At 44.4% G+C, this 25,424-nt stretch overlaps 1 protein-coding gene across 4 annotated transcripts in view; it reads right to left on the reverse strand.

Moving 5' to 3' along the window:
- RAP1GAP2 (RAP1 GTPase activating protein 2) overlaps nucleotides 1–25,424 on the reverse strand; it is a 245,022-nt gene that overhangs the window by 81,336 nt on the left and 138,262 nt on the right. For all 4 annotated transcript variants that reach the window (XM_019545554.1, XM_019545557.1, XM_019545556.1 and 1 more), the window contains one exon: nucleotides 5,439–5,523. In XM_019545554.1, the coding sequence (XP_019401099.1) occupies nucleotides 5,439–5,523 (85 nt within the window). The remainder of the gene's footprint in view (nucleotides 1–5,438; nucleotides 5,524–25,424) is intronic.

The following is a 25,424-nucleotide window of genomic DNA, read 5'->3' on the forward strand; positions in this document are numbered from 1 at the left end:
ATGAACCGGAAATGAGTTGTAAGAGTTCCTGCTTCTGTACACGTGCCAGAAGAGAGGGGATAAAAGCCTGCTAATGATTGTGCCCGGGGGCAGAGGGTTTTGATCTTTTGTCCTCTCCCTCTGACCCTATTTGCAAATATATACCTTTTGTCTCACCAACAATGTGTGCCTAAGGATTGTTATTCAATGAGCCTCCAAAGAAACGAAACGAGAGAGAGTTTTTTTTACCTCACACCATTCCCCCAGACTTCTCCATGCCTGCAAGGCAAGAACTTTATACCTTACCTGCTTAGCTGACTAAGGCCCTAGCTGCACAGGACTGAACAGTCCTGGGTCATGTCCTCACTAAGGCTTTCCTAGGGAATATTTATTTTGCCTAGTGTCTCCACAAGGAGGTTTCCGGAACAATTCCTCTCCGTTTGCATGACCCTCGCAATCCAATCTTTGTGTCGGGTGATTCTGTTTTAAACTGGCAGGTCTCAGTACCTGCAACATCTGACAGTCCTTGCAAGAAATTCACTACTTAGGGGCCATGCCATGGTCCTGGGCCCCATTTTGGTTCCCACAATGCTAGTACTATTTCCATATTGCTTGGGACTCCAAGAAGCCTTTCTCTTCCCCCATCCCCAATTTCAAAGGAACTTCCCCGCCTTTTTTTGCTTGGCATTCATTGGCTCAGCCCAGGCCTTGGAACCTAAAAGTCTGCAGATACTCAGCTCTCCAGCCGCAATTCATTAATAGCCTGGTGACATATCCAGGCCATAATTATTTTTTAATGGCTTTGCTGCTCCCTTCTGAGTTTTATAAAATACATAACTATATTTAAATGGCATGTTTACAGCCCAGCCTGACATGTGGATGTAACACCATTGTAATGAGCTAAGCAGCCAGCTGCAACAGAACAAGACAGCAATCCAGTATCCGACTTCAGTGGCTTCTGGAAAACTAAAGAGAATTCAGCATCTACCACATCAGCCAACTGCAGACTCCTGCACTGTCCCCAGAAGCATCTAGTGCTGGCCACTGCTGATGACGTGTTTTGGTGGACCACAAGTCTGATCTTTAGATTGTAAGCTCTTCAGGGCAAGGAGCATCTTTTTGGTCAGTGTTGGTAAAGGACCTAGCATACTGTAACTCCTAGGTGCTACTGCAGTACAAGTAACTAATAGCCCAGTATGACAATTTTGCTGCTTCTAGTCCTACAACATTCCAATAGAAATGTATATATACACTTCGTACAGGTGCCCTACTTCAGGTACCTACATGGCCCCTATTACCATTGTTTCAGAATACCCAGGGACACAAGACTGGAAAGGACCTCCAAGTCACTGAGTCCAGTCCCCTATCCCAGCCAACCACATTGTATAACCCTTTCAGAAATGGACCATGCTCCCCCTTAAAAGTAGTGTGGAAGTTTGCCTCTCGGAGCTTGTATTCAAACGTCACTCCTCTGACGTCTACAAGCATTTTTATAAAACCGGCTTAAGTTTATTCATAGCCAGGTAATCCCCATTTGTTCCTGTGCCAGTATTATCCATCAAGTTAAGTCATTCTTTTCCTTCCCTGCTCTTTACCCCTGAATAATTCAGAGAGAGCAATTAAATCCCCTTTCAGCCTTCACTTGGCCAAGATAAAACAAGCCAAGCTCTTTCTGCCTCCTTTCATGAGCTGGATGCTCACCTGTTACCTTTCATAAAACTCATCTTTAACCAATATGGATGACCAGAAGTAAAGACAGGATTCCAGAAAAGATCTCACCGGTACCTTATACAATGACACTGATACTTCCTTATCTCCCCCCAGACATGCATATCCAAATACAGCCAGGATTGCTTTTGCTTGTCAGAGCCATGTCACATGGTGACTTAGAAATCCCAGTGCTGTGGGAAGAGCCATCCACTGCTAGTCATGCCTCATCATTCAGGCAGCTGACCTAAGTTACCACATGTACCGCTCCTTTCATGACAGACCCGGTGAGATGACCTCAAAAGAACCTTAAGGTGAGGAACAAGTAATCAACTTCATGCGGTAAGAGCAGGGAGAAAGAAGTGGGGGAAGAAGGGTAGGCAAAATGTATCCGCACATACAGGATTTATTTCCAACTGCAGCCAAACTAAAACTCTCCATCTTGCTTCCTTAATAAAATAGTGTATTGTTTTATTGCCCGTGAGGGTGCTGGGGACCTCACAGTGTAAACACATTACACTGGGACCCTGCTTGCAGTCAGGTCTGCGACAAAATTCAGCAAAAGAACACGTAAGGCATGTCTACATGTTGCCCTATGGCAATGTAGAGACATGCTACATCGCTATATGGTCCACACATCACCAAAAAGTGCTAAAGCACAGCGGCAAAGCAACGTCACCATACGGCAATGTGTGGACATGCCTGTAGAGCTGGAATGTAGGAGGAACTGATCCCGCACACTGCGAAGAACAGAAACCTGGACAGATTTAGGAGACCTGGTTCCTGTTCCCAGCTCTACTCCTGGCCTGCTAGAGTGCCTTGGGAAAATCATGTAATTTCACTGTGCCCCAGTGTCTCCATCTGTGAAATGGGGAGAACGATACTGTCATCTTTTTGTAAAGCACGCTGGTTTCTCTGGATGAAAAGAGCTAGGTATTGTTTTTATTCCTCTTCCTTCTGCTGCTCATTCACTGCAGATATGCAGAGTCATTTTATCTGATAGAGTATAGACATGTACACAGGGACCTAGAAAAGCATTTAGGCAGAGATACTGATAACTGCATGAATATATATTTCACGGATACCTCTCAGCATGGGCTATATAGATGCAAAAAATGCGCTCTTGCAGCCAAAGTGGGGCTTAAGAAAGGATTTGTATGAGAAAAATAGCTAAGCCATATTAGTCTCATTAAACTAGAGGCACCTCTTGCAAAATGCTAGTTCTTAGTTTTTACTCATTTTTTGGCTACGGGAAATTAATATAGCATTTTTTCTGTTGTGAATAACTCAGAAAGACCGCAACAGATCAGAATGATTTTAACGCTATGGATTCCTATTTGAAATCTCTGGGCTTATTGTGTGAATCGTGTTTGCACACCTAACATGCTAACATGCCACTGTACTAAACAGCCAGAGCCAGTGAAATTGCACATTTTAAAGAGGAAGCAACATTAGAATCTGGCCCTCTGGGTTTTTTTCTTGTGCCAAATTCAGCCCAGCAATTTCAGAGCCTGCACCTTAATTAAAACCTCATTTAAAAAACAAGGAATGCATTGTGCTTGAAACCCAGCTAAGTAATGCACCAAACAACCAACACAAAACCGTTCACAGCCCTGAAAATACTACTTGATGATTGAAATGTAAAGCAAACATTTGAAACATGGCCGATAGAAGTGATCGGAAATCACAGTAATCCCCCTCCTGAGGCCTGTAAGGGTTGTGTATCACTCCACTGATCCTTGAGGGATAAATGTGCTCCTTTGGGAAGGCAGCACTTCTCTTCATTTACACATCCAAGCTCATTCTCATTGCGAGTATACTGAAACAAAATGTGGGAGGAAGGCAACGTCTAGCAGGGCCCAGCTTTGCTATGCAAGATCAGTGGACAGATTTTGTCTGGCAAAGTCCACACAAATAATATCACCCTTTCACTGCTGATCCTCTTACAGCTTAGACCTCCTCGGCAAAATTGGATTTCTTACAAACTTCCTCCTATTGAGCTGAAGGGCCTCAAGGGCACCGATACCCTTGCTAGCACACTCTAGCTTGATGCGGAGCTGAATTGCCACCCAAGGCTATGTTGAAGAACCCAAAATATAGAGGATGACAAGTCTGATGTCAGATAATCTGAACCACACGTGCTGGCTGAATTTCATCACAGGTCATTTAAGGCAGTAGTATATCATACAGAATAACCAAGACTTGCATACCAGGTGCAGTGTAAGGTAGAAGGCATCATGGCACCTTTAAGCAACAAAGCAAAGAAGACTTTCCATGCAGGATCTGTGTTACATTCTGCCCCTGTCTCGTAAAAAACCCCCACAGAATCATAGCAAAGTACAGCTGGAAGGAACCTCATAAGGTCACCTAGTCCAGCCCCCAGCTCGAGGCAGGATCATCCCTGACTAAAGCATCCGAACCAAGTGTCTGTCCAACCTGCTTTTGAAAATTTCCAAGCAGATTCCACAACTTCTCTGGGCAGTCTTTTCCAATGCCTGACCACTCTCACAGGCAGAAGTTCTTCCTAATCTAAACCTAGCCTAAATTTCCCCTGCTGCAGCTTGAGGCCAGAAAAAAGCCCATCTCCATCCTCTCTCTAAGTACCCTTCAAGTATTTGAAGACTGTTATCAAATCCCTCCTCAGTCTTTTCTTCTCCAAGTTAAATAAACCTAGCTCTTCCAGCTTTTCCTTATAAGACTTGTCTTCCAGGCCCCTAATTATTTTTGCTGCCCTGTACTGAACTCTTTCCAAACTGCTCATGCCTTTCTTGAAGTACGGGATCCAAAACAGGACACAGGACTCCAGGTGGAGCCTCACCAGTCCTGAATAGAGTAGAGGAATCACTTCCCTCGCTCTGGTGCAAGGCCCTTCAAAGCATATTCCACAAAGTCTTCCAAGTGTAGATTATATAACTGGAAACATGGGAGAAATTCTGGAGCAGAGGCTCTATAAACCAGCACCGCAGTCACCCTGTTGGCACTACTTCTACCTGCTTTAACTGGTGCTGGTGGATTTATTTTTCTTTCCACTCTTCCCCATTCCCTTTGGGCATCTAATGTCCACAGGAGTGCAAGAAAAGAATTGGCCATGCACTCCCTCATTTCTACAAAGGAGTGATTTCTGCCTTTGATTTCTCTTGCTGGCCAAAATACAATTCCTTTGCTAGAAGACTGTCTGGGCAGGGACTGGGTTTCTTCTGGATTTCTGCAGTGCCCCAGCAAACCAATAATGAACCTGACCAGTGTGACCACAGCATTGCACAAGATCTATGACACTGGGATAACTTTTCATACAAAAATATCAAATGCATCTTTTCCCTCCACTACCTGCGATGAGTTATACCAGCGCAGAGCAGAGACACACAGCTATTTCCATCATAACTCATTGCAACCAGTTTGCACAGCTGCAAATGACAGCCCAAGGGACAGCACAATGTAGAATCAAGTCCAGAGACTTCTGGCGGTCCCACTCCATCACAAGTGATGATAGCTGAACAATCCCTTGGCTGGACTCCAGAATCCACCTGCTTCAGTTCCAATCAGGAACAGCCAAATTGTAACCGTTCCTTTTAAAACATGTATATCAACCGACTGCAATTTCCAGCCCTAGAGCTGGGCAGCACACGGACAACATAGATCCTCTCACCAGCGCATCAAGACAGCCTGCATCTCTCTGATTTGAGAGAGGTTGCATTCTCCAAAGAACACAAATAAAACATAAAGAGCATGATCAATAATGTATCATGGCTTACCTTCATAGTCGGCGGTGCAGTGAGTGGAGGCGATAATGGCCGTTCTGGAATGGCCCCATCCGTGCTGTTTAACTGCTCCTGTTTCCTGGAAAGCAAGAAGACAAACCACCTTAAGACTTTTTCCGAGTTACCCAGACTTTAAAGGAAAGATGACAGCCTAGGAAGGTAATAGGGAGACTTTACTGATCTTTTTTTCTTTTCAATCCAGTCCATTTTTCAATCGCATTAAAAAAAATACATCTTATTTATATAAAAACACAACTTGTGGTTTGGAAAGGTTCCTACCCAGCCCTGTTACTGAGCCAGGCACTGCCCCGTAAAGTCTGTTTTGGGATTCCAAGCGAGGGGACTTGTACCGGCTGTGAGCGCTGCAGGTAGAGCTCATTTCAGGTGGGTCGTTCTTGTGGGATGGCAGGGTTTGATAGAGTTGTGTTGCTATGACAAAACCAATGCAACTTCCCCTGCACCCTCCATCTGGTATCCTCTGTTGACTGAGCAGTATTTGTTCATCTCTCTCGCTCTCACTCAGTAGCATGGGTCTTATTGACAGCGGGCAGAGGTTCATCTCAGGTATGAGGGTGTAAATGTAGAGTAACTCAACCCAATTAAACAGCACTAGTCAGGGTTTCCACCAAGGTAAATAATCAGGGAAGAATGTGGCCCGATATGCAGATGCATAGCACAGGGAAGAAAATCACACACGCATGCACACGAGTTGGAGAACAAGATTTTCCATTGTGCCTGTGAATGCTTTGTGGACACAGTGTAACAGTGCATAAAACTGTTAGGGAAATACAGGTGCCGATTCTGATCTCACTTGTGCTCCTTTTCCTCCCATTTCCTTTAATGCAGTTACTCCTGATTTACGCACAAGGGAATCAGACCCATGGAACAGAAAGCAGATTGAAGGCCAACATTTTTAACCCAAGTGTTTTCTGATTTCTTTCCCTGCTTTGAAGTCTTTCCCAGAGAAATTCATTTTCTTAGGAGAGTACTCATCCTCTACTAGCGTAAAGCAGCATAGCTCTATTGTTTTCCATGTAGCTGCACCCACATATATCTAAGGCAGTAACCCTCAATGGATGGATGATGGCGATACAGCGGTCTCCATTAGAAAGTCAACATTTACCTATGGTGGCCTAAGAAATTACTGTAGTACAAGACATGGTAACGTACTGATGATCACTACAGCTAGCACAGAATGGGTGGAAATTAGACACCGACCTGTCATTCGTACCTTTGAAAAATCTCTCACCTAGACCTGACTCCGTAGAACAGTCCTGCTTTTGACAATTTGATATTAATGTGATTCTAGTTCCATAGTGTAAATTTGGCATAACAAAAATGAAGAACCAAGGGTGGTTCAACCTTGATCTGCTTCTCACATATTTGTCCACATGATTTTACATTGATTCATAATAATCAGCAGTACAGCAATGAATGCCAGAATGAGCACTCTAAATAAATGAACTTGGGAGTCTGCTAATGGAAGCAGAATTTGCAGGTTACATGGAGTGAGAGCAACAACCACTTGGACAACACAGAAAGTGTGTCTGCTGTCATCTGGGAGAGAAATTAAGATTGTACAGGGCTGCAAGGGAAGCCTTTTCAGTCTTTAACCCACTCCTGCATAGCTGCTAGAGCTAGTCAACACTTTTCAGTGGAACCGGTTTCCATCTGAAAATTCTGCTTCATCAAAATCTAAAGTGTTTAGTGGGAACATATCCACTTTGACATTTTTTTTCTGAGAGAATGATTTCTACTGACTGGAGAAGGATGAGGAGGTGTTCAGTATTTCTGATGATTTCCTTTAGTAGAAAATTCCCAATTCAACATTTTTGAAAATCTGGAATTTCCACTGGGGCCAGAAATTCTGTTTTCTGGTCGGCTCTCATCTCTGCTGCTGTATAATTTCTCTTCATTGCAAATTTACCTCTGTGTTTCTCTGTTGTTCTTGTTATTCACTAATTACCCACAAGGAACCCTTAATTTATCTTATACCATGTTTCTTGTTCAAAATGATTAACATGGGGTTAAAGGGGTGTCTTGTGACTAGGATGGCCATCATAGAGGACATTCCGATTTTCTGCTACTCTGTGCTGTATTGATATGAAACCCAATGCCTTTATATAAAATAGATGACATAAAGGCATCGGGTTTCATATCAATAGTCCCAGTCTAGTATCCCAAGTCATATCCCAAGTCCCAGTCTAGTATCTTTTTCTCTTGAAAAGAAAAATAGAGGACATAAAGGCACTGGGTTTCATATCAATAGTCCCAGTCTAGTATCCCAAGTCCCATCACAAGTCCCAGTCTAGTATCTTTTTCTAGATACTAGTATCAATAGAGGACAGGGGACAACCAGGCTGTCCTCTATGGTGGCCACCCTATTTGCTACTAAAAGTATCCAAAAAGCCTAAGTTCAATTCCTGGCTCTGCAACAAACTTCCCACACTGGCATGAGGCAGACCAGGTTCTGTGGGTAAATGTGATAACTTTTATTAGACCAACTAAATGGTTGGAAAAATTATTCTAATAAAAGATATCACATTTACCCACAGAACCTGGTTTGCCTATCTCCTTAGACCAACACAGCTACAGTCAACAGCCCTGACACACTGCTGTGAGCCCTTTCTGTAGGCCTTGGTGCCTCATCTATAATTTCCTCAGTGAAGCAACGAAATGGTCAGAGAAGTCTGTGAAACTCTTAGACACTATAAGGGGGACAGAAGGTACAAGTACCTAGACAGAAACATTTCATGAGAACCTGCATGAGCCTTTGAGTTGCTTACACGTTGTTCACAGCAATCATTGTTTCAAATATTTATAGCTTTGTGCTATGCAATGGCTAGCCCAAGTCACCTGAGAATTTTTTTCTGCCTGACTGAATCATTCCTAGATCAAAAAAGCTGGCCATGTGAACACCTGCAGTGACAACACTCCCGTGGAAAACACATCCTCTCAAGTGTCCACGTCTCCATCTTTCATGGGAAAAGCTGCCAGGGGACATATGACCTGAACCACTGAAGAATGGTTTAGTGACCCCATGGCAGAATGACACTCTGGAAGGGTACCTGGAAGGAAAAACTGCTTTGTGCATATATGAGCATCTGAATATGGTGGAGGAAGGTGCTAATTAGCACTGCTACTTAGCCTGCACAAAACACCATGTAGATATATTACACCTGGACTTGGAGACAGTGCAGCATGTTTGATGGTTACTGGGCAGCTTACCATGCAGTCAAGGCCTCCATCTCCCTAATGCCTCAGTTTCCCATCTGTATCAGAGGGGGAAGCAGTGCTTCCCTGCCTCACAGTTGTTTTGTGAAGACCTTAAAGATGCTACAGTGATATCTGAGTAACAAGTCAAGAGTGAAATGGGATAGCACACCTCAAAAATGTCTGTGGAAAAAAAAGCCGTATTAAGAAGTACTTCCCCAGGAAAGCGAACGCTTGACAGCCCTTCTTTATTTTTAAGACGCACAATGAGAAATACTCAGCTGATTACTTGATAAAAATGCTCTGTCTCTCTTTTATTTAAAAGATCCACTCTCTAATCAGACAATTAAATTGTCAGATAGGCTGGTAATGCCAGATGCTATTCTGGAGTGGGGTCAGACGTTCTGAGATGTAATTCGGTTTCCTCTCATCCCTGCCAGGTTGGTCCCAGAGTAACTGGGCCAAAGTATCCAACTGTTTATATTGCAATAACAAGCCCTTTGTTTCTATGGTAACCTGCTGTAAGATGGCAAAGCATGATAATATGAAGCGCAGTGATGTACTATGACAGATGCATCTAATGAGAGATTCAGGGGAAATATGGGTAACAGGTTCTCCGGGGATATGAACATTCAATTATGGTAATTTCCCAAACTTTGAAAGGTTTCTAACACAGGACTGCTGCCCTTTGGGGAGCTCTCAGATCAAAAAGAGCATTACATTACAGATGTCTGTGTATACAGCTGCTCTGTAAAAGGACTTTTGGAGACTTTCCCTCAATGAAAGCGAAGAGGGCCTGCTCGAAAACCCATTCAAGCCAGCAGAGAGGCACCTACTGATGTCAACAGGCTTTGGATTGCACTCCCCATGATCATTTACTCAGCCTTTCGAATGCAATGCTATTTGTCAAAGGATGAAGAACAGCAAAGAGACAGTAAGGCAGCGGTTCTGCAGACCCGTGAAATGAGACATTGGATTTCATTCACGAGTCCAGAAGGCCGGCCGTGCTGCAGACGTGACTCTTGCAGGAGCAAGGGGGGACACCAGCTGCTCCAACCCTTGAAACTAATTGATAGGAGACATCTACCCTGGTTATGAAGAGACTCAATCGAACAGTCATTAAAAATAATCAGTTGACGTAAATCAACAGCATCTCCTCAGCTGCAGTGAAACTAAGCCGATTTGCATCCAGCTGAGAATCTAACCCAGGATTTTTACAGCACCGCCCAAGTTCCACCCACCAAAGTGCCAGCCATGAACACCTGAGCAAGCTAACACTTCTGGTCATGCAATAGCAGGTGACTCCAGCGGTAACTTTCCTAGCATCTTCTTTACGCCAGCTAGATACCTGCTAAGAATTATAAAGCCTGGAGCTAGAGTGTGGCATCTGTGCAGATAACACTTCCTAAGGGTGAAAATTGAATCAATACCAAGAGGTGCACGGGGAAGGAGGCTGAGATCATTTCAATTATCCACCCTCACTCCCCACCACCAAAAAAACAAAACCCAGCTATTGAAATCCTTTCAGCTTTCTGATATTCTGGCCTTGTGGCTCTCCTGGTAAGGACTGTAAATTATTGCAAATCCTGGAAAAGTTTAGGTATATGCATGAGCAAACAACAGATCCTCTCAGATAGGCAGCAATTCAATGTCCATCCCAGAGCCTGCAGCTTCTCTTCTGCCCAAGACACAGGTGGACAGAGTCTCTGTTGGTGCAAACGGGTAAGTTTCCCTTAATGTTAATGGCACTTCATTCATTTACAGTAGCAAAGAGTTTGGTTGATGAATCAGGCTACTGCCTTGTGATGAGATGACCACTTCATGGTTGCTTACTCCTCTCCTCCCATGTGTGCTGTCAATGCATCTAAATGCCAGACAGGATACAGGCTTATGAGCTAGGGAGAGAAATTATAGATAAACCAGTATAAATGATCAGAAACCGGTTCAAAACTATAACACAATAGAAGTTCAGTGCATATAAACCACTTTGAAAATGGCTGAAACAGGTAGATAAACTTGGACGGCTATAGTAACAGACTGAACTGATTTAGGTTAAATCAGTTTATTGAACTTCTGTCCCAGATCTCCTCCAGATTCAAGTTAACTCACAGTCCCTCAGCATCCCAGGATGCTTTGAACCACCCCCACAAAACCTCCATCACAAGGGGTGTGCTAGCCTTGGCCCAAGCTGTCTGGTCCAGCTGAGCAGGGAAGCATGCTCTATTGCTTCTGGCCTCAGCCACTTGCAGGCACATGGCTGCACTTTGAGAATCCAGGGGGCTAGACTCGATGATCTTCCAAGGTCCCTTCCAGCCCTAGAGTCTATGAATCTATGAATCAAATGTGAATGCCTGTTCACATGCTTATGGGTTCAATCTATGCAGCTTAGACTAACTTGCAAAGATTGACTTGATTCAGCCTTCAGCTTGTTGACGGTCTTTACTTAGCCATAGAGTGAAATCCTGGGTCCACTGCAATAGTGACAAAATTCCCCTTGACTTTAAGGGGATGAGGATGCCACCCTTCATGTTTGCAACTTTCCAATCTCGAAAGAACTTTGGGGAGGCACTTAGCCATGTCAGTCTGAAGTCAGGCAGAAGGTAAGGAAAATACATGACATCTGATGAAGTAAGCTGTTGCCTAGGAAAGCTCATGCCTCTCAAAAGAACTTCTGTGAACAAGCCGATCTGGTGCAATGCTATTCCTAAACAAAATACTGCTTGCTAGGGTCCGAAACAGCTAAGGTGTTAAGTTTGCATGAGCCAAGTACCACCCTGTGCACTCCAATGTACTGGGAATGCAAAGCCAAAAAAGCCCGAGTAAAAACCGAGCTTCTTTCACTCTCATTGTTCTTACATAAAAGCAACAGGAAAAAAAACCCCACATCCCGCAATGCCCCTGAATTTGCCCATACCTTTGATGATTTCCCCATTCTTCCACAAGAACTAACCTTTCTAGCTCTATTTCCATTAATGCTTTATTTTTTTTCATTTTTAAGGCAGACTGAAGAAAATGTGTCTCACATGGCAATCCACATTTCTCCTACCCATGTCCCAGCATTAAATGAAGCTGACATAACTCAAAGGATTTGCGCCCACCTCTCGTGCATGCAGATATAAGCCATTTTGCTTTGACAGTAGAGAGAAAGATTAACTTCAAAGCCATCATTAAGAGATAGAACAACATGACTCTAAGCAGATATTCAGACGGTGTAAACTAGCGTAGCTCCACAGACTCATGGAAGCACTAGGTATGGCACACTGATGTCTAAAATGACTCTGCTGGTTTACTTCAGCTGAGAATCTGGCCTCTCTTTCTTGATGAAATTGCTTCTTCATCCAATTTTCGCTGCATTCCTTAGTTGTTGCTTGTACCCGAGCAAAACAGAAGAGTAAAACAAGTCCTCCTTGTCCTAGCCAGTTCTCACTCCAGATGGCAAGCTGTCTGTAGACATATGGCGGGCTTTGCAGCACTTAAAAAGAGATCCCAGCCGAAAAAAATAATGGAGAACTGAAAGGCAATGCAAAGTCCTGAAACCCACCTCCTAGACTTCATTCCATCCTTGATCCATAGCCCAAATTCCTGTTGATTTGGGACAGCAGAGTCATAACCGAAGCTAGAATTACAAATCCCCTTAGCAAGACAAAACTCCTGTGGAAGTCAATAAGAAGGATATCCATATGAAAACTGAGTCTGAAATTGAGGATTCAGGCTTGAATTGCTCCCTAGAGTGAGCAGCAGACTTGTGCACGGTAGCAGAGAAAACGGGTGGTGCGTTAAAAAATATCTGATGCATACAATTATACAGGATTTTTTTGTCAACTAGGACATAAACCCTGTGTGTTGTCAGGAGATTAACGGTGACAACATTTTTAAGGTGATGAAAAGATCTTGTTTGGAACATCCCAACCGCTAAAAAATAAACTCTTTAAGTGCTGCCACCACTTCCAAACAATCGATCCCAGACATCACATGAGATCCAAGTATATACTAACACAGGAAACTGGACAGTTTACTGAGATGCATCCTGCGAGGCTGGCTCTGTTCAATGAAGCTGACTGTGCTTCACCCCAATACTCAAGTGAAATCCCAGCTCCACTGAAGTCAGCAGGAATTTTTTTTACCACCTTCTGTGACATTGGGATTTTACACAAGAGCTGTGCTGTACAAATGCAGGATTTGGGGGAACATGGATTGCAAGCAATGTATATATGCTGCAAGCCTATACATAAATTTACAGACACATCTTATTTTGAGAGTTATAATAAAGAGGTTTTATGTAAACTCCCACAGACTTAGAGGTCCCTTCCAATAGAAGGACCCTGCGGTGATGGCTTACATACACATAAGAGAGGCTTCAACAGAAAGAACAGACAAAGGTTGGAAGATGGAGAACCAAGGTAAAGGGAGAATGAGTGTTTTGCCCAAGGTCAACCAAGAGGTCTGTAAGCACAGACAGGAACAGGACCAAGCTCTCCACAGTCTCCCAAACATCTGCTTTAACTACAAGTCCATTCTTCCGCTCCTATTGTTTTAATGTTACTCATTGACCTCTGTGGTACACGTAGGAATGTTTGCCATGCTGCATATGTTGTGCTCCTTGACTAATTCACAGCTTTCATAATCAGCATATCACAACCATATGTTTAAGCAAATATTTTGTTTCCAGCTCAGCTGGCTCAGGTGAAAATAAATGAGCCCGACTCCATTTTCTGCAGAAGGAACCACTTTGGCTTTAGACCTGCTGTTCTTTCACCTGCACTGACACAACCTTAGCGACAGTGATAGCAGCAGAAATGAGGCAGCTTGGATTTCCCTGACCTGCGGTCTAAACTTCCATCTAGAGGTTTCCCACATCTGAGGCATTGATCCTGCAAAGCTATTCCATATAGCCAGGACCTTGCATCTTCATGAGTTCCAGTTGAAGTCAAGGGTTCTCACATGACAGAAGGTAGAAGATCTCATGGGACCAGGGCCTCAATTTTTGCTGAGTGCTTTATGGAAGGCATTACGCATGGGTAAAGGAAAAATTCATAATAATAGTTGGAAGGCCTGGAGAGGTTTCCGCTATCCAAATACTTGACACCCATTACAGCATAGACATCCAACTCAGGACACTGCTCTGGAACAAAGGGATTCTAATGAGCTTCTCATCTTGGGTACCAGCCTAAATTCACCCTATTGAACCCAATGGGAGTTAACTGTGGGATACAGTGCTATCAGGTATGACTAAGGATATTAGAACTTATTCCATTTAATGGAGCTTTTCCTTAACATACTCTTTGGAGGCAGCCAATCTTGGAGATTGGAGATTAACAAAAGCCTGCGGGGGTTCACATTGTATTATATTGTAAGCACTGATGGTCCTGGAGAACAAGCACTCATAATTCACCTTAAAGAGAAGTCAGGTGGTTGGCTACATTAAACTAAACCAGGGATGTAAAATTCAAAGCCTCCCTGAGCGGGTCTGCAGGCCGGACCAAGACCAACCCCCTGAAAAGTGGCCAGTGCTGGGTGCAACCCACACACTGTACACAGCATGCACCAGCCCCTGGGACTGGCACATGGTGCATGCTGCCCACACCACTCAGGTGGGAACCAGTGATGCAGGGCGGCAGTCTGGGGCACCACTTAAAGTCTATGTCTCAGACCCCCTGTGCTGCGTGCAGTGCCAGGTCCAGCCCGCGCCCCGTGCTTGGCCCTGTGTTACATGCAGCATGCACGGCTGGCCCACCTATGCATGCCAGTCCCAGGGCTATCTGTGCACATGGCCCTCAGGGCCAACAGGGGCAGGGCCGTACCTGGTGCTGAACTCAGCACAGGGAGTCTTGCAATGCCCCAGACTGATACCCTGTGCTGCCTGTAGCTTGTGCCTCCATACAGCGTACAGGGCTGGGGCCAGTGCATGGGGTCAGTCCAGCAACCCACAAGCCAGTTCATATGGCTCCCTGAACTGGATCTGGTCTCTGTGGGTTGTATGTTTGACACTCATGGTCTGAAGTCATGCAGAAGGTAGGGCAGGGTGGCACCTTAGAGACTAACTGGTTCAGAGAACCATAAGCCTTTACAGCTGTCAGGGGGAAAGAACCCTGCTAAAAGAGATAAAGAGTAGACTGATTAGATAAGAAGTGGCTTCACCTTAATTCCCCTTATCAGCCCACTCATTGCCTCTTTTAGCAGCATCCCCTCCCCTGTCCCTTTCCCTTCTATATAAAATCTTTTCTCTCTGCCAGTCTACTTATAGCATCTGGCAAAGGTGGCTGTTGCCTACAAATGCTCATGCTTCTCTGAACCAGTCAGGCCCTACGGTGCACCCTACCCTGCCTTCTTCCTTAAAGGGAAGAAGTCAATTAAATTGGAAGGAGAATTTGGGCCCCATTAGTCAATGATGCTAATAGCTCTCTGGCAAACATCATTGCCCAAACCCCTCATCGTTCAGAAGGAATGGCACAGGAGATGGAGTTACTAAGAACTTCCCATGTGGCTCTCTCCAATGGTAGAAGTTTATGCTAACCCTGATTTTCTTGAACTCTCACGGCTAGTCCCAGATCCTGGGAGAAGAGAGCAATACAAGAAAAACTAAACTGATGTTGTGCATCAGATAAGCCATTGTCTTTCCCTGACCTTTACCCAATAACACAGAGTGAGAGGAAGGAATTAACCGGGATTAAAGAGGAATATTTAGGGAAAAAAACACTAAAGCAGCTGTCCAGTTGGCTAAGCCAATGCTGTGTACTTCTGAGTACAAACATAAGGTGAGACTTAGATGTGTAGAGGCAAAATGAATACATGCAGCCTCCTGGCTTCATGCATACCCTATTAATGTCAACAGCAAGATACCCACAAACTTCAAGGAACTTTGAATTTGTGTCTAAAATGAAAGTCCATAGAGGAAAACCCTCAGACAATTTTGTTTGCTGCAGCCAGGCTTCTGGATTACTTCAGATGATGATCTATCCACAGCCTGGATTCTTGCCGTTCTCTTCCCTTCCCATCCCATGTTTTACTATCAAGGATTCTTCTATTAGCAACATTAGCAATCTGCTGCTAGTGGGTACAAGACCTAGCATAATTCTAAACGTTATAATGGCAGTTCATCTTCATCATACGTTTGGAAATAGGGTAATGATTCAAAGTCTAACCCTCAGCACAGGTGCCAGAGCATGGTACACAAAGGCATTTTTCTTGGCATGCGCATCTTGGGGAAGGAGCTGGGGCTCCACTTCCACAACAAGGATTGGGCCCCTCGCAGCTCCTCCACAGTCTGCCTCTGGCATGCCAACACCTCACAAGTCAAGGCTGCAGATGCATTTGGCACTCTGCACAAAAATGTTGCTGACTTCTGGTCTAAACCCTGACCCTTGTACAGCAAACATACTGTACCAAAAATACATTTTAGCAAAATATTCGTAAGCGTGGACCTCAGCAAAATTAGGCTGTTACCAAGTGCTTTTGAAAGGTCCCACCCTAGTTATCTGCAGGACTTCAACAGAGATCCTAAGAGGCTGGGGCCACTGGTAAAAAAAGAAGAAAAAAAAGAGACCAAACTGGAGCTCAAGCAGCATTGACTCCTGTTTAGTTATAATATAATTGTCATTGTAAAGAAAAGCCTCCTGTATAAGATAGGCTTTGATTCTTTTCACCTTGAAAATAAATGTATTATATTAGTAGATATATAAATATATATATAAGGCATTATTTTCCCTCCACAACTGGTTAATGGCATTCTTTTCAAAGCTGAACATTTTACATTAGCCAGACTGACCTTTGTAACTTTGCAGCCCGAACATTACTAGATGAAATAGATCTTGGAATTGGCACCTTTCCCTGTTGCTGCAGGGCTGAATTCAAAATAGAGCCGTGGAAAACGGCACGAGAGAACCTCGCATCCCCAACCGTTGCTTAGGAATATAGTGTTCCCTTGTGATTCAACACTATTAGATTTGATAGGAAGGTTGCCATTTGTGAGTATGCTCTGTTAACATACTGCGCTAATGCACTTAGTTTAATTACAATATTAACTTCCCGGAAGAGGTCAACTGACATAAATCAAAGATATCCACAACACTTTGAGTTTTGATGATTGTTGTTGTTGTTTTGACAGAACACATCCTTTGCTTTTTATTTCTCTCTGCAGCTGACACTGTTAGGCTATAGCTTGCTTATCATTAATGAGATCTGCTCCTACCTCTACATTGTTCGGCCCCAGTAGGCAGCTGTCACATTGCCCTCTCGTGCACCTAAAAATCTTCAACTTGCATAAGCAAAATAAATAAAGCATGGCAGGAGTTACAGAGGATGAACCTTTGCATATGCCTGAACTCCAGAACTGTGCATCTGTAAGCTGAGCTCACGGCACAGGACACAACAGCCCTCCACTCCCCAGCCCAAGCTACCTGTCGGCTGCTCTCCCACCCTCCCTTTCTTAACAGACTCCCTGCAACATCCCCTATAAAGTGCAGCACGGTATTCAGTGCTTGTTCGTTGTGTTGGAGCCGGAAAGGTGCAAAGAAGGTAGAGAACAGACATATTGCTTCTGCTGGGAATTCCCTTGGGTTGGGGAAACCATGGGATAGAGCGGGTGCCCACAGTTTGGATACCACCCTGTAACAGGGGGCCTGTTCAGGGCCGATCTCCGCGTGGCCCACCCACCTGTTCTTAGGCTAACCGCCCGCTTTCTCACCCGCCACGCTTTGATCTTAATTAATTAATAAAGGTGTTAATTAAGCGGGAGGCTGCCCATTTTCTGCCCTGATGCCAGGGGGTGCTATCTGCGGCTCCATTCCTCCCCTACACAGCAGCCCAAGCTTCGCAGATGGCATTTAGGTGTTCCTGTCATCACCGGCCCCTCACTGGGCCCCAGAATCCTTCTGACTGAACCCCACCCTAGAGTCCTCTCCTCAGGCGGCCTCATCCGCCTTCATACAAGCTACGTAGCTCCCTGAGGCCATTTTCCCCTCTTGGCTGTGGTCCCCCTGGGACCTTCGGCTACCAGCCCTGGCCCACCTCCAGGCCAGTCAGGACCCCAGGTCCTCGGCTCTCGGGCGTCCCTCATGGTGGGCCCCTGGCCCTTTTGGTCTGGTCCTGGCCCCAGCATGGGCCAGTTGAGGGTACTCTCTTAATCAGTATTGAGTCTCTAGCCCCTCGCTCTCTCTAAGGGTCCCCCTCTGAGCCCTCCTTCCTGCAAGTGGGGCACTGGGGTACCTCACACCACAACTTGGGCCTCAGGGTCTCACAGGGGACTCCCACTCCCACCCCACCCCCGGGCGGCAGGTCGTGGTGCTACTACCTCCGACGGTTGTACCCAGGAACCACCCCCTACAGCTCCTCCCCTTACCTCCGGAGGAAACTCAGCAGCCCTCTGGCCAGGCGGTGTTGTTGCCTGGCCCCTTGCAGCTGAACTGGCCTGTTTATATGGGCAGCCCTGAACCTAAAATGGCTGCCCGCATTAGGCACCTGGCAGCTGCCAGCTCCGGGGCCTTAAAGTGGCAGGCGCACGCAGTGCCCTGCCACCCCCCCCGATACAGGGCACAGCTCGGATACACCCCCAGCACGCTCTGTTCTGGGGAACAAGGGGACTGCCCCCTTTCAGACAGTCCCCCCTTGTTCTACTCTAGGCAAAAGCTGGGCCAAGCCCAGAAACAAAATGCTGCAAAAGAAGAGATGATTGCTCACCCGCCTCAAATCTCTGATAAGCAGAGCAGAAGATCTCTGGCCTGACATGCTTTAAACACATAGACAAACTGGAGAGAATTCAAAGGAAAGCAGCAACGTGGATTAAAGGTTTGGCAAATAAGGCCTACAAGGACACTTGGAATGAAATGAGCCTGTTCATTTGTTTAAACAAATTGAAACTAAGGGGACACATTTTGGCTGTCTACAAACAGATAAAAGGAAGGTATTAAAAGGACATGGATCGATAGTTCTCGTTAGTTAATAAGGAGAGAACAAGAAAGTGTGGGCTGAAACTGAAGCACGGAAAATATAGGTCAGATACTAGGGGAAATGTCTGAGCTAAAGTTAGGCCTATAGATTTTGTCCCTGGAGGTACAAGGACAGCTCTGGTAATGCAGAACTCAGGGAGCTGATGGAAGCAGCTTCATTGAAGGAACGGCTAGACACAGATGTATTAGGCCTGCTTTAGAAATAATGAAGTCCAGTCTGTCAATACATAAGGGAACAAGTTAAAAGACCCTGTGAGACTGCCGCTAAGCCAAATAATCTAACGGTTTTTAATTAACTGCTGATTGGGGATGGAGTTTTAAGGGATTTAATTCTTCTGGTAGTCTCCAAGTAGTAGATCTGAGTAGGCAGCTTCTTCAAGCACAAGCTAGTTGAATAAAGAAAAAGAACTCAAAATATCTTTTTTTCTGCCATTTTAAACACTCCAGGCCAGAGCCTCAACTGGAATAAGTTGGCTAAAACCCAGGAGTCTTCAAAAAGAACTAGGAGGCTTTGCACTTGTTGGAGATTTGCCCCTTCATGTCAAGATGCATTAGCTCTTGTGAGAAGAGTACTGCAAACACTCACAAGAGGGTCCAGTCAATATTAACCATTATTTCATATAGCAGAATGATTCATGGATTCACCATCCTGCTCCGTTTGATGAAAAAACACCCTGGAAAGCTACACAAAGTACACAAACTCTCCTTAATGTCCTGGGACTGACCCATAATGCAGATATTCCCGCTTTACACCCATGATATGCCGTACTGAAGGCATGCCTAGATGCTACAGAGATCAGAGCTCATTGTCTTAGGTGCTGTACAAATACATGCAAAAAAGACAGTCCTTTCCCTGAGGCTCTTCCACTGTAAGTATAAGAGGCAGCAGATGGAAGTGTTAAACAGCGGGAGGAAACACAAGGAAACAATGAAACAAATTAGGCCCAACATGCAAAGCCGCGGTCATGGCACACCACCTACATAATTGCTGTCAGCTCCCTGGTTTGAGTCTGCTGACTTGAGTCAAGCTACGCCATGGAGAAAGACTGGCAAAACACATACATTCATGATCCACTTCCTCTCCCCCAGAACTGAGGGCACAGCGGCAAAAAAAATAAAAATGCAGGGCTAGCTCTTCAGCTGGTGGAAATGCATGCGATTTCCAATGGTGCTCTATCAGTTCGTGCCAGCTGAGGTCCCAACCACATTTTCTGCAGAAGGCTTCAGGCAGGCAGTTTCTGTCTCTGAACAGGCTAATCTGAGGCTTTGAAGGTTTCGCTGCTTTTTTGTGCATTCTCTAATCAGCTCTGCTTATGGGTGGCAGATGAAAATAAAGCCGTAAATACTTCCCATTGAAGCTGAGGGTGCTACTGGGGTTCTCCCGTAAGGCAAAAAAGAGAAGGAAGGCTGGTATCACATGGGAAGATAGTTTCTTCAACCTCCAGGCCAAAAGAGAGGCAGTGTGACAGGGGAATAAGTGTAGGAATGCAAAATACAAGATGCCTTCAGTATGATGGGGCTATTGGGCTGGATGGTGGGGGTAGGGAAGGATATACAAAGCATCCGGAGGGATGTTCCTAATACACGCAAAGGAGAAAGAGAATGAATTAAATCTGCTCACGTCATGACAGCGATTATATCAAACACCTGAATGGTGGGGGCCTGTTCTTCACCAATGTTAAAGCCTTCTTCTACCACTTGAGCAGCGCAAAGGGAGCTTAGTGTTGCATACATTATACAGACTGCGGGGTCACTGTAAAAACAGCAGGAGTACCGCTGGGGTGGAAAATGATGTTTTCTTTCTAAACACACTCATAATCAAGGAATTTTAAATGATGTTAAACACTGAAATGTAATTCATTGATTCCACCTCTGTTAGAGCAGACTGTCTAATGTGTTCAGGCATTCCTTTAAAAATACAGAGGATTATTTTTTAATAAAGGTGGGGAAAGCATGGATTAGACTTGTGGGGAGGGGCAGGGCATGAAGATTCAAACTAGCTCTGTTATTTATCCAGCGCCTCCTTTCTCTTCGATTCAGTAGAAGCTCAACATTCATCTCCCAGTGAAAAGACACAGATGAGATAGGTATTATTAGGATTTGCCTTCTGACTTGCTGGGATACTCCCTGTAAAGCACAACCTGGTCTAGAGGAAGACATGTTTCCTTTGAACCCTCTGCTCTGGTTTCCTTACTAATCTAATCTGCATGCGAATCTCAGCATTGGAGCAGGCTGGGGAGGCCAAACAGTGGTCCCAACAGTATAAAAGTGAATCATATCCTGCTGTTCATGAAGATTAAACTTGTAGGGACACATACAAATGATTATATCTGCTCGGGTTTATCTGGGACTTGTAACAGGTTGCCATAGCATCCTATGCTGAGCATCTAAAATCACTCACACCTCTTACCAACATGTTTCTCTAGCACATGTTAATTTCTCGTTTGGGGCCAGAATTCAGAGGAAGCAGAATTTGTTCATTAATAAGGCTTTGAAATTGGTTAATTATTAGCGATGCATTTATAAGCATTGCTTTAATGGTCACCTCTGCCCAATATGACTGTATCAGCTACAGAGTCTAATGCCAGCAGCCTAATGCCCCAATTACTGTTAAGTGACGCTGAAAGTGAGCAAGGCCGCTGAGTCTCTATTCACCATACTAAATCTTTATTCCCTACAGTAGTCCCAATAAAATCCTTGCTGAAAACTACCCCTGAGAATAACCTTCCTCCATAGAAGCAGGAGACTCACAATCTGCCCCAGTATGGCACCAAATCCATAGCCGGTGCTATGGATAAAGTTTTCAGAAATGCGTTAAGTCCCAGAGAAAGTCAAGTCGGTTTATCCCTGCTGTGGGTATCGTCTTCGAAGCCATTGCGAATCATCGCATGAGTGGCACTGGGGGTACAGAAATGGAGAGATCACAGATATCCATCCACAACAGCATTACCTGAACTCATCGGCATTGTTCCTAACCTCTCCCTGCTGTAGGCAGCCCCCTTGTCCCTCTCACTGTTGGCTCCAGCTTATTTCACTAGTGCAGACACCAAAAGATTATTTAAATATGTTACTATTGTGCATGACATCCTTGTACAAAATCTACTGCATACATAAGAACCCTACAGAGCTGTCTGCACTGCAACGTTACACTGAACTACATGGGAGCCTCACTTCAATGGCTTTTACATCACAATCCCTGCCCAAAGACTGTGTAACCTAATTATAGACATGATGCAACCTGGGCAATTAACAAACAGTTGGGTGTAGATGAGGTATGGAAGGGCAATAACAATATGATTATGTACGGAGGCCCTGCTCGCAGGAATGGTTTAATTAAAGGGCACTTGTGATTTTTACTACTGACTCACTTGTCTCTGGCGTTGTGGAACAAGTGAGTCTTGAAGCTGGATAGCATTAATAAAATGTTGTAGCCCTGCACTGCCTCTGCAGCAACCAGTAGTCTGCATCCAGTATTCATTTGGGGAACATGCCAGGTCTTTACTGCAGTCAGCTATGATGGGAACATGCAGCTTGTTTCTCAAGGCTAAAAAAGACTGGACATTATGCAAACAGGATCTCTGCTTCTGAATATGGATGTCCAAGAATACCCTAGAGCCACGTGAGATTCTTAATATAGGATATTGATTTAGCAGGGCAGAGAACGGCTGAGGACTGAACGCAGTGACCCAGATGGTCCCTTTCCCCTTTTCTGTTCCTACCTACTGTAAGAAGCTTCGGAAGCGAGAGTGGATACCTCAGTACTTGCAACTGTGCTCCAATAATACCCCAGAGCAGCACGATATTCTCAAAAAGGCAAGAAAACCGCCTGGCCAATACAGAAAGCCTTCTACCTGAGTGAATGTCGTGGGGTTGGAGAGCTGCCATGGGAAAAAAGAGCCTCAGGTATCTGTTGAGCTTCAAGGGGCATAGGGAAGAGGGTCAGCGTCTGCTAAGGAGGTAAGGGACTGAGCTAACTCCCTTAGGCCCTCCCCGTGTGGGCATGCCTGCAAAAGGATTCATGATGGCTCTTGTGCACTTGATTCCATCTGTCAATCCTAAAGACAATCATTTTAAACCAAGTTCCAACTAAATTAAAATCTTATCCAGAAACTGCAATTTAAAGCTTTACCAAAGCACATGTGGAGTCAGTTCTTTTCCGCCTACTGCTTACACTTGAATTTGCTCAAGGAATTAGCCTGCCACTTTGGTCGAGTGCCAAACCATCACATCCCATACACATTACCACGTCCCATGCCCATAGCCCAGGACTAATTCAGGCATCCTGTTCACTTGAAATTGTGAAGGTCTGAAGCAAGATTCAACTATTGTGGAGACTTCCTGGAAGCCAAAGAACATCACTGCAGTAATGTTATTTGTTCATTTTCCTATTTAGACAGATTAGGGGGGGGGGAAGAACGCAAAACCTCCATTACTTGGTAAATCTAATGAAGGAAATACTTTAATGCAGTTACTGAAAACCAACTGCTGGTTTCTTGATGGAGACTATGAGTGGAGTTGCATGGTATTTAAGAATGATAAAACTCAGAAGTAGGAGGAGAAGAATAAAGATGTCAGGAGACCCCTCCTTGTAGCCACTCTATTTCTTATCATGCCCTTTTTATCTATTACTTATTTTATACTTGGTTGTCTTCTAACAATACCTCCTAGGGCCTTCAGCAGAGAAAGCAAGAGCCTCCAGTACTTGAGCTAAAGGAGCAATTTGGTTAGCTATAACTGTAGCAGGCCCTTATTCTCTATGCGTCACCTGTTCAGACAGGACCTCAGCTAGTTTGTTTCCATTGCAGAAAAATGGAGGTTGCTGTAAAGGGAGAATGTCTTGGCCCAAGCAATACGCTTCCCCTAGAAAAGAGACAGCAGCAAGAGGAGTAAGGGGAAGGGAAGACAGAAAATGCAGGAGACTGACCAGCAGGACAAGAAGGGGCAAGGACGAGCCAAAGAGAAATAAAAGAAAGCTAAAAATTCTAACAAACACAGGTTTGTAAGTCACCTGAGCCACTCCCCTCCCAAACTCTGTTCTTGTATGTTGAGATTTCATTAGACCACCCCCTTATTAGAACTGTAAACTAGCTACGGGTGACGCAGTAATAGTTTATCTATCCATTTTGCCTTGCATGCTGTAATGATGACAGGTGAGTGATAGAGGAAGTGTGATTACACTTATAGGCAGTACATTAAGGAGTATATTATATAGGCAGTATATTAAAGAGAGTGTCTGATGAGTGCACGTCTCTTTATAAATAGGCCTTGATTATTTAGGAAAGGCTTGGAGAAAAGCGTTTGCAATCACCTGGAAAATTTTCTGGTGCTAACTCAGTGACGCTGCTTTGCAAAGTTATGTCCGCCTTCCAGAATGATTGCACCGTGAATCAGAAGTCATTCAGCACAATGGAGCAGGCTGACTCTCTAGGCTAGAAAGTTCTGACACATAGGCTAGGGACAGAAATTACACATAAGCCGATATAAGTGACCAGCAACAGGTTCAAATATGTAACACAACAGAAGTTCAGTGCACACAAATCACTTTCAAAATGGCTGAAACCAGTTTAAGATAACCCTGGATGGATGTAGTATCAGACTGAACTGATTTAGGTTAAGTTGGTTTTTTGAACTTCTGTCCCAGATCCCCTTCAGATTCATGTTAATTCAAAGTTCTCCAGCATCCCAGGATGCTTTCCACCTCTCCTGCAAACCACCCCTCACAGGATGGGTGGGCTAGCCTTGGCCCAAGCTGTCCGCTCCAACTGAGCGGGGATCTGTGCTCTAGCCCCCTCCCCTCCCTAGCTTCTGGCCTGGGCCACTGTAGGCATGAGGCTGCATTTCCAGAATCAAAAGTGAATGTCTGTTCACCTGCTTATTGGTTCAATCTAGGCAGCTTAGACTAACCTGCAAAGATTGAATCAATTCACCCTTGGGCTTTTTGACTGTCTGTACTTAGCCTTATATAACTGCAATCATACTTGGGCTAAATAAGGTTAGTACATTCAACAAGAGTGCCTCTATCTAGCAGCTAGTCCATAGAAATGATAAGAGCTTACTACTAGAGCAAGCCAACAAAATTCCTTCCTTTGCTCTAGCTTAGAAGATCTGTCATTTGTAGATTCAATCCCTTCTAATGACCGGTAATAAGGATGGCTATGACTGCTACATGGAAAATGGTAAACATGCCTTTTCAAATTCAGAAGCTGTGAAATATTTGAGAGGATGCAAACATGTTCACAATTGCTCTCTCTAAAGCCACACTGAAATCCTGAAAGTTAGTAGAAGTAGCTTGTTTTATACAGAGCACTGCCTCCCTGCCTTTCTCGTACTAAATAAAATAGCTGCCTTCCAGAAGCTAAACTGATTGTTTTATTCCACTCCAAAGAGCTATCCCTGGGAAGCAAGTATTTACAATGTACAAAGACAGAAGTGGTTTGAGAACAAGTTTTCAATTATATGAAGCAGACAATAACTGCAACAACTTCACTGTAAGACAGCCTTGATTTAAAGAGACCGAGGGCCTAAATTCATCCCTGCTACAACTGTACTGTTTCCAATAGCGCTACATCAAAAATGAATTTGGCTCAGCGTAGCTATGAAAAATCTACCTTGCAGTTCTTCACAGGAAGAAATTTTTTTTTTTTACTTCTCCACTAGCTGAATCTATGTAAAATAATGGTAAGGATCTCATTTATGAGTCTTTCTCTCTTTCCCTCTCTAATACAAATGTGCCGCACTATAATAATGATTTTCATCTTTATTGCATGTGTCAGGGGATAAGAAAATGCTTTCTGAACATTAATTAAGCTTCTTAATACCTTGT

This window comes from Crocodylus porosus, unplaced genomic scaffold (assembly GCF_001723895.1).
Source record: "Crocodylus porosus isolate Cpor-Errol unplaced genomic scaffold, CroPor_comp1, whole genome shotgun sequence".
Classification (NCBI taxonomy): Eukaryota; Metazoa; Chordata; order Crocodylia; family Crocodylidae; genus Crocodylus; species Crocodylus porosus.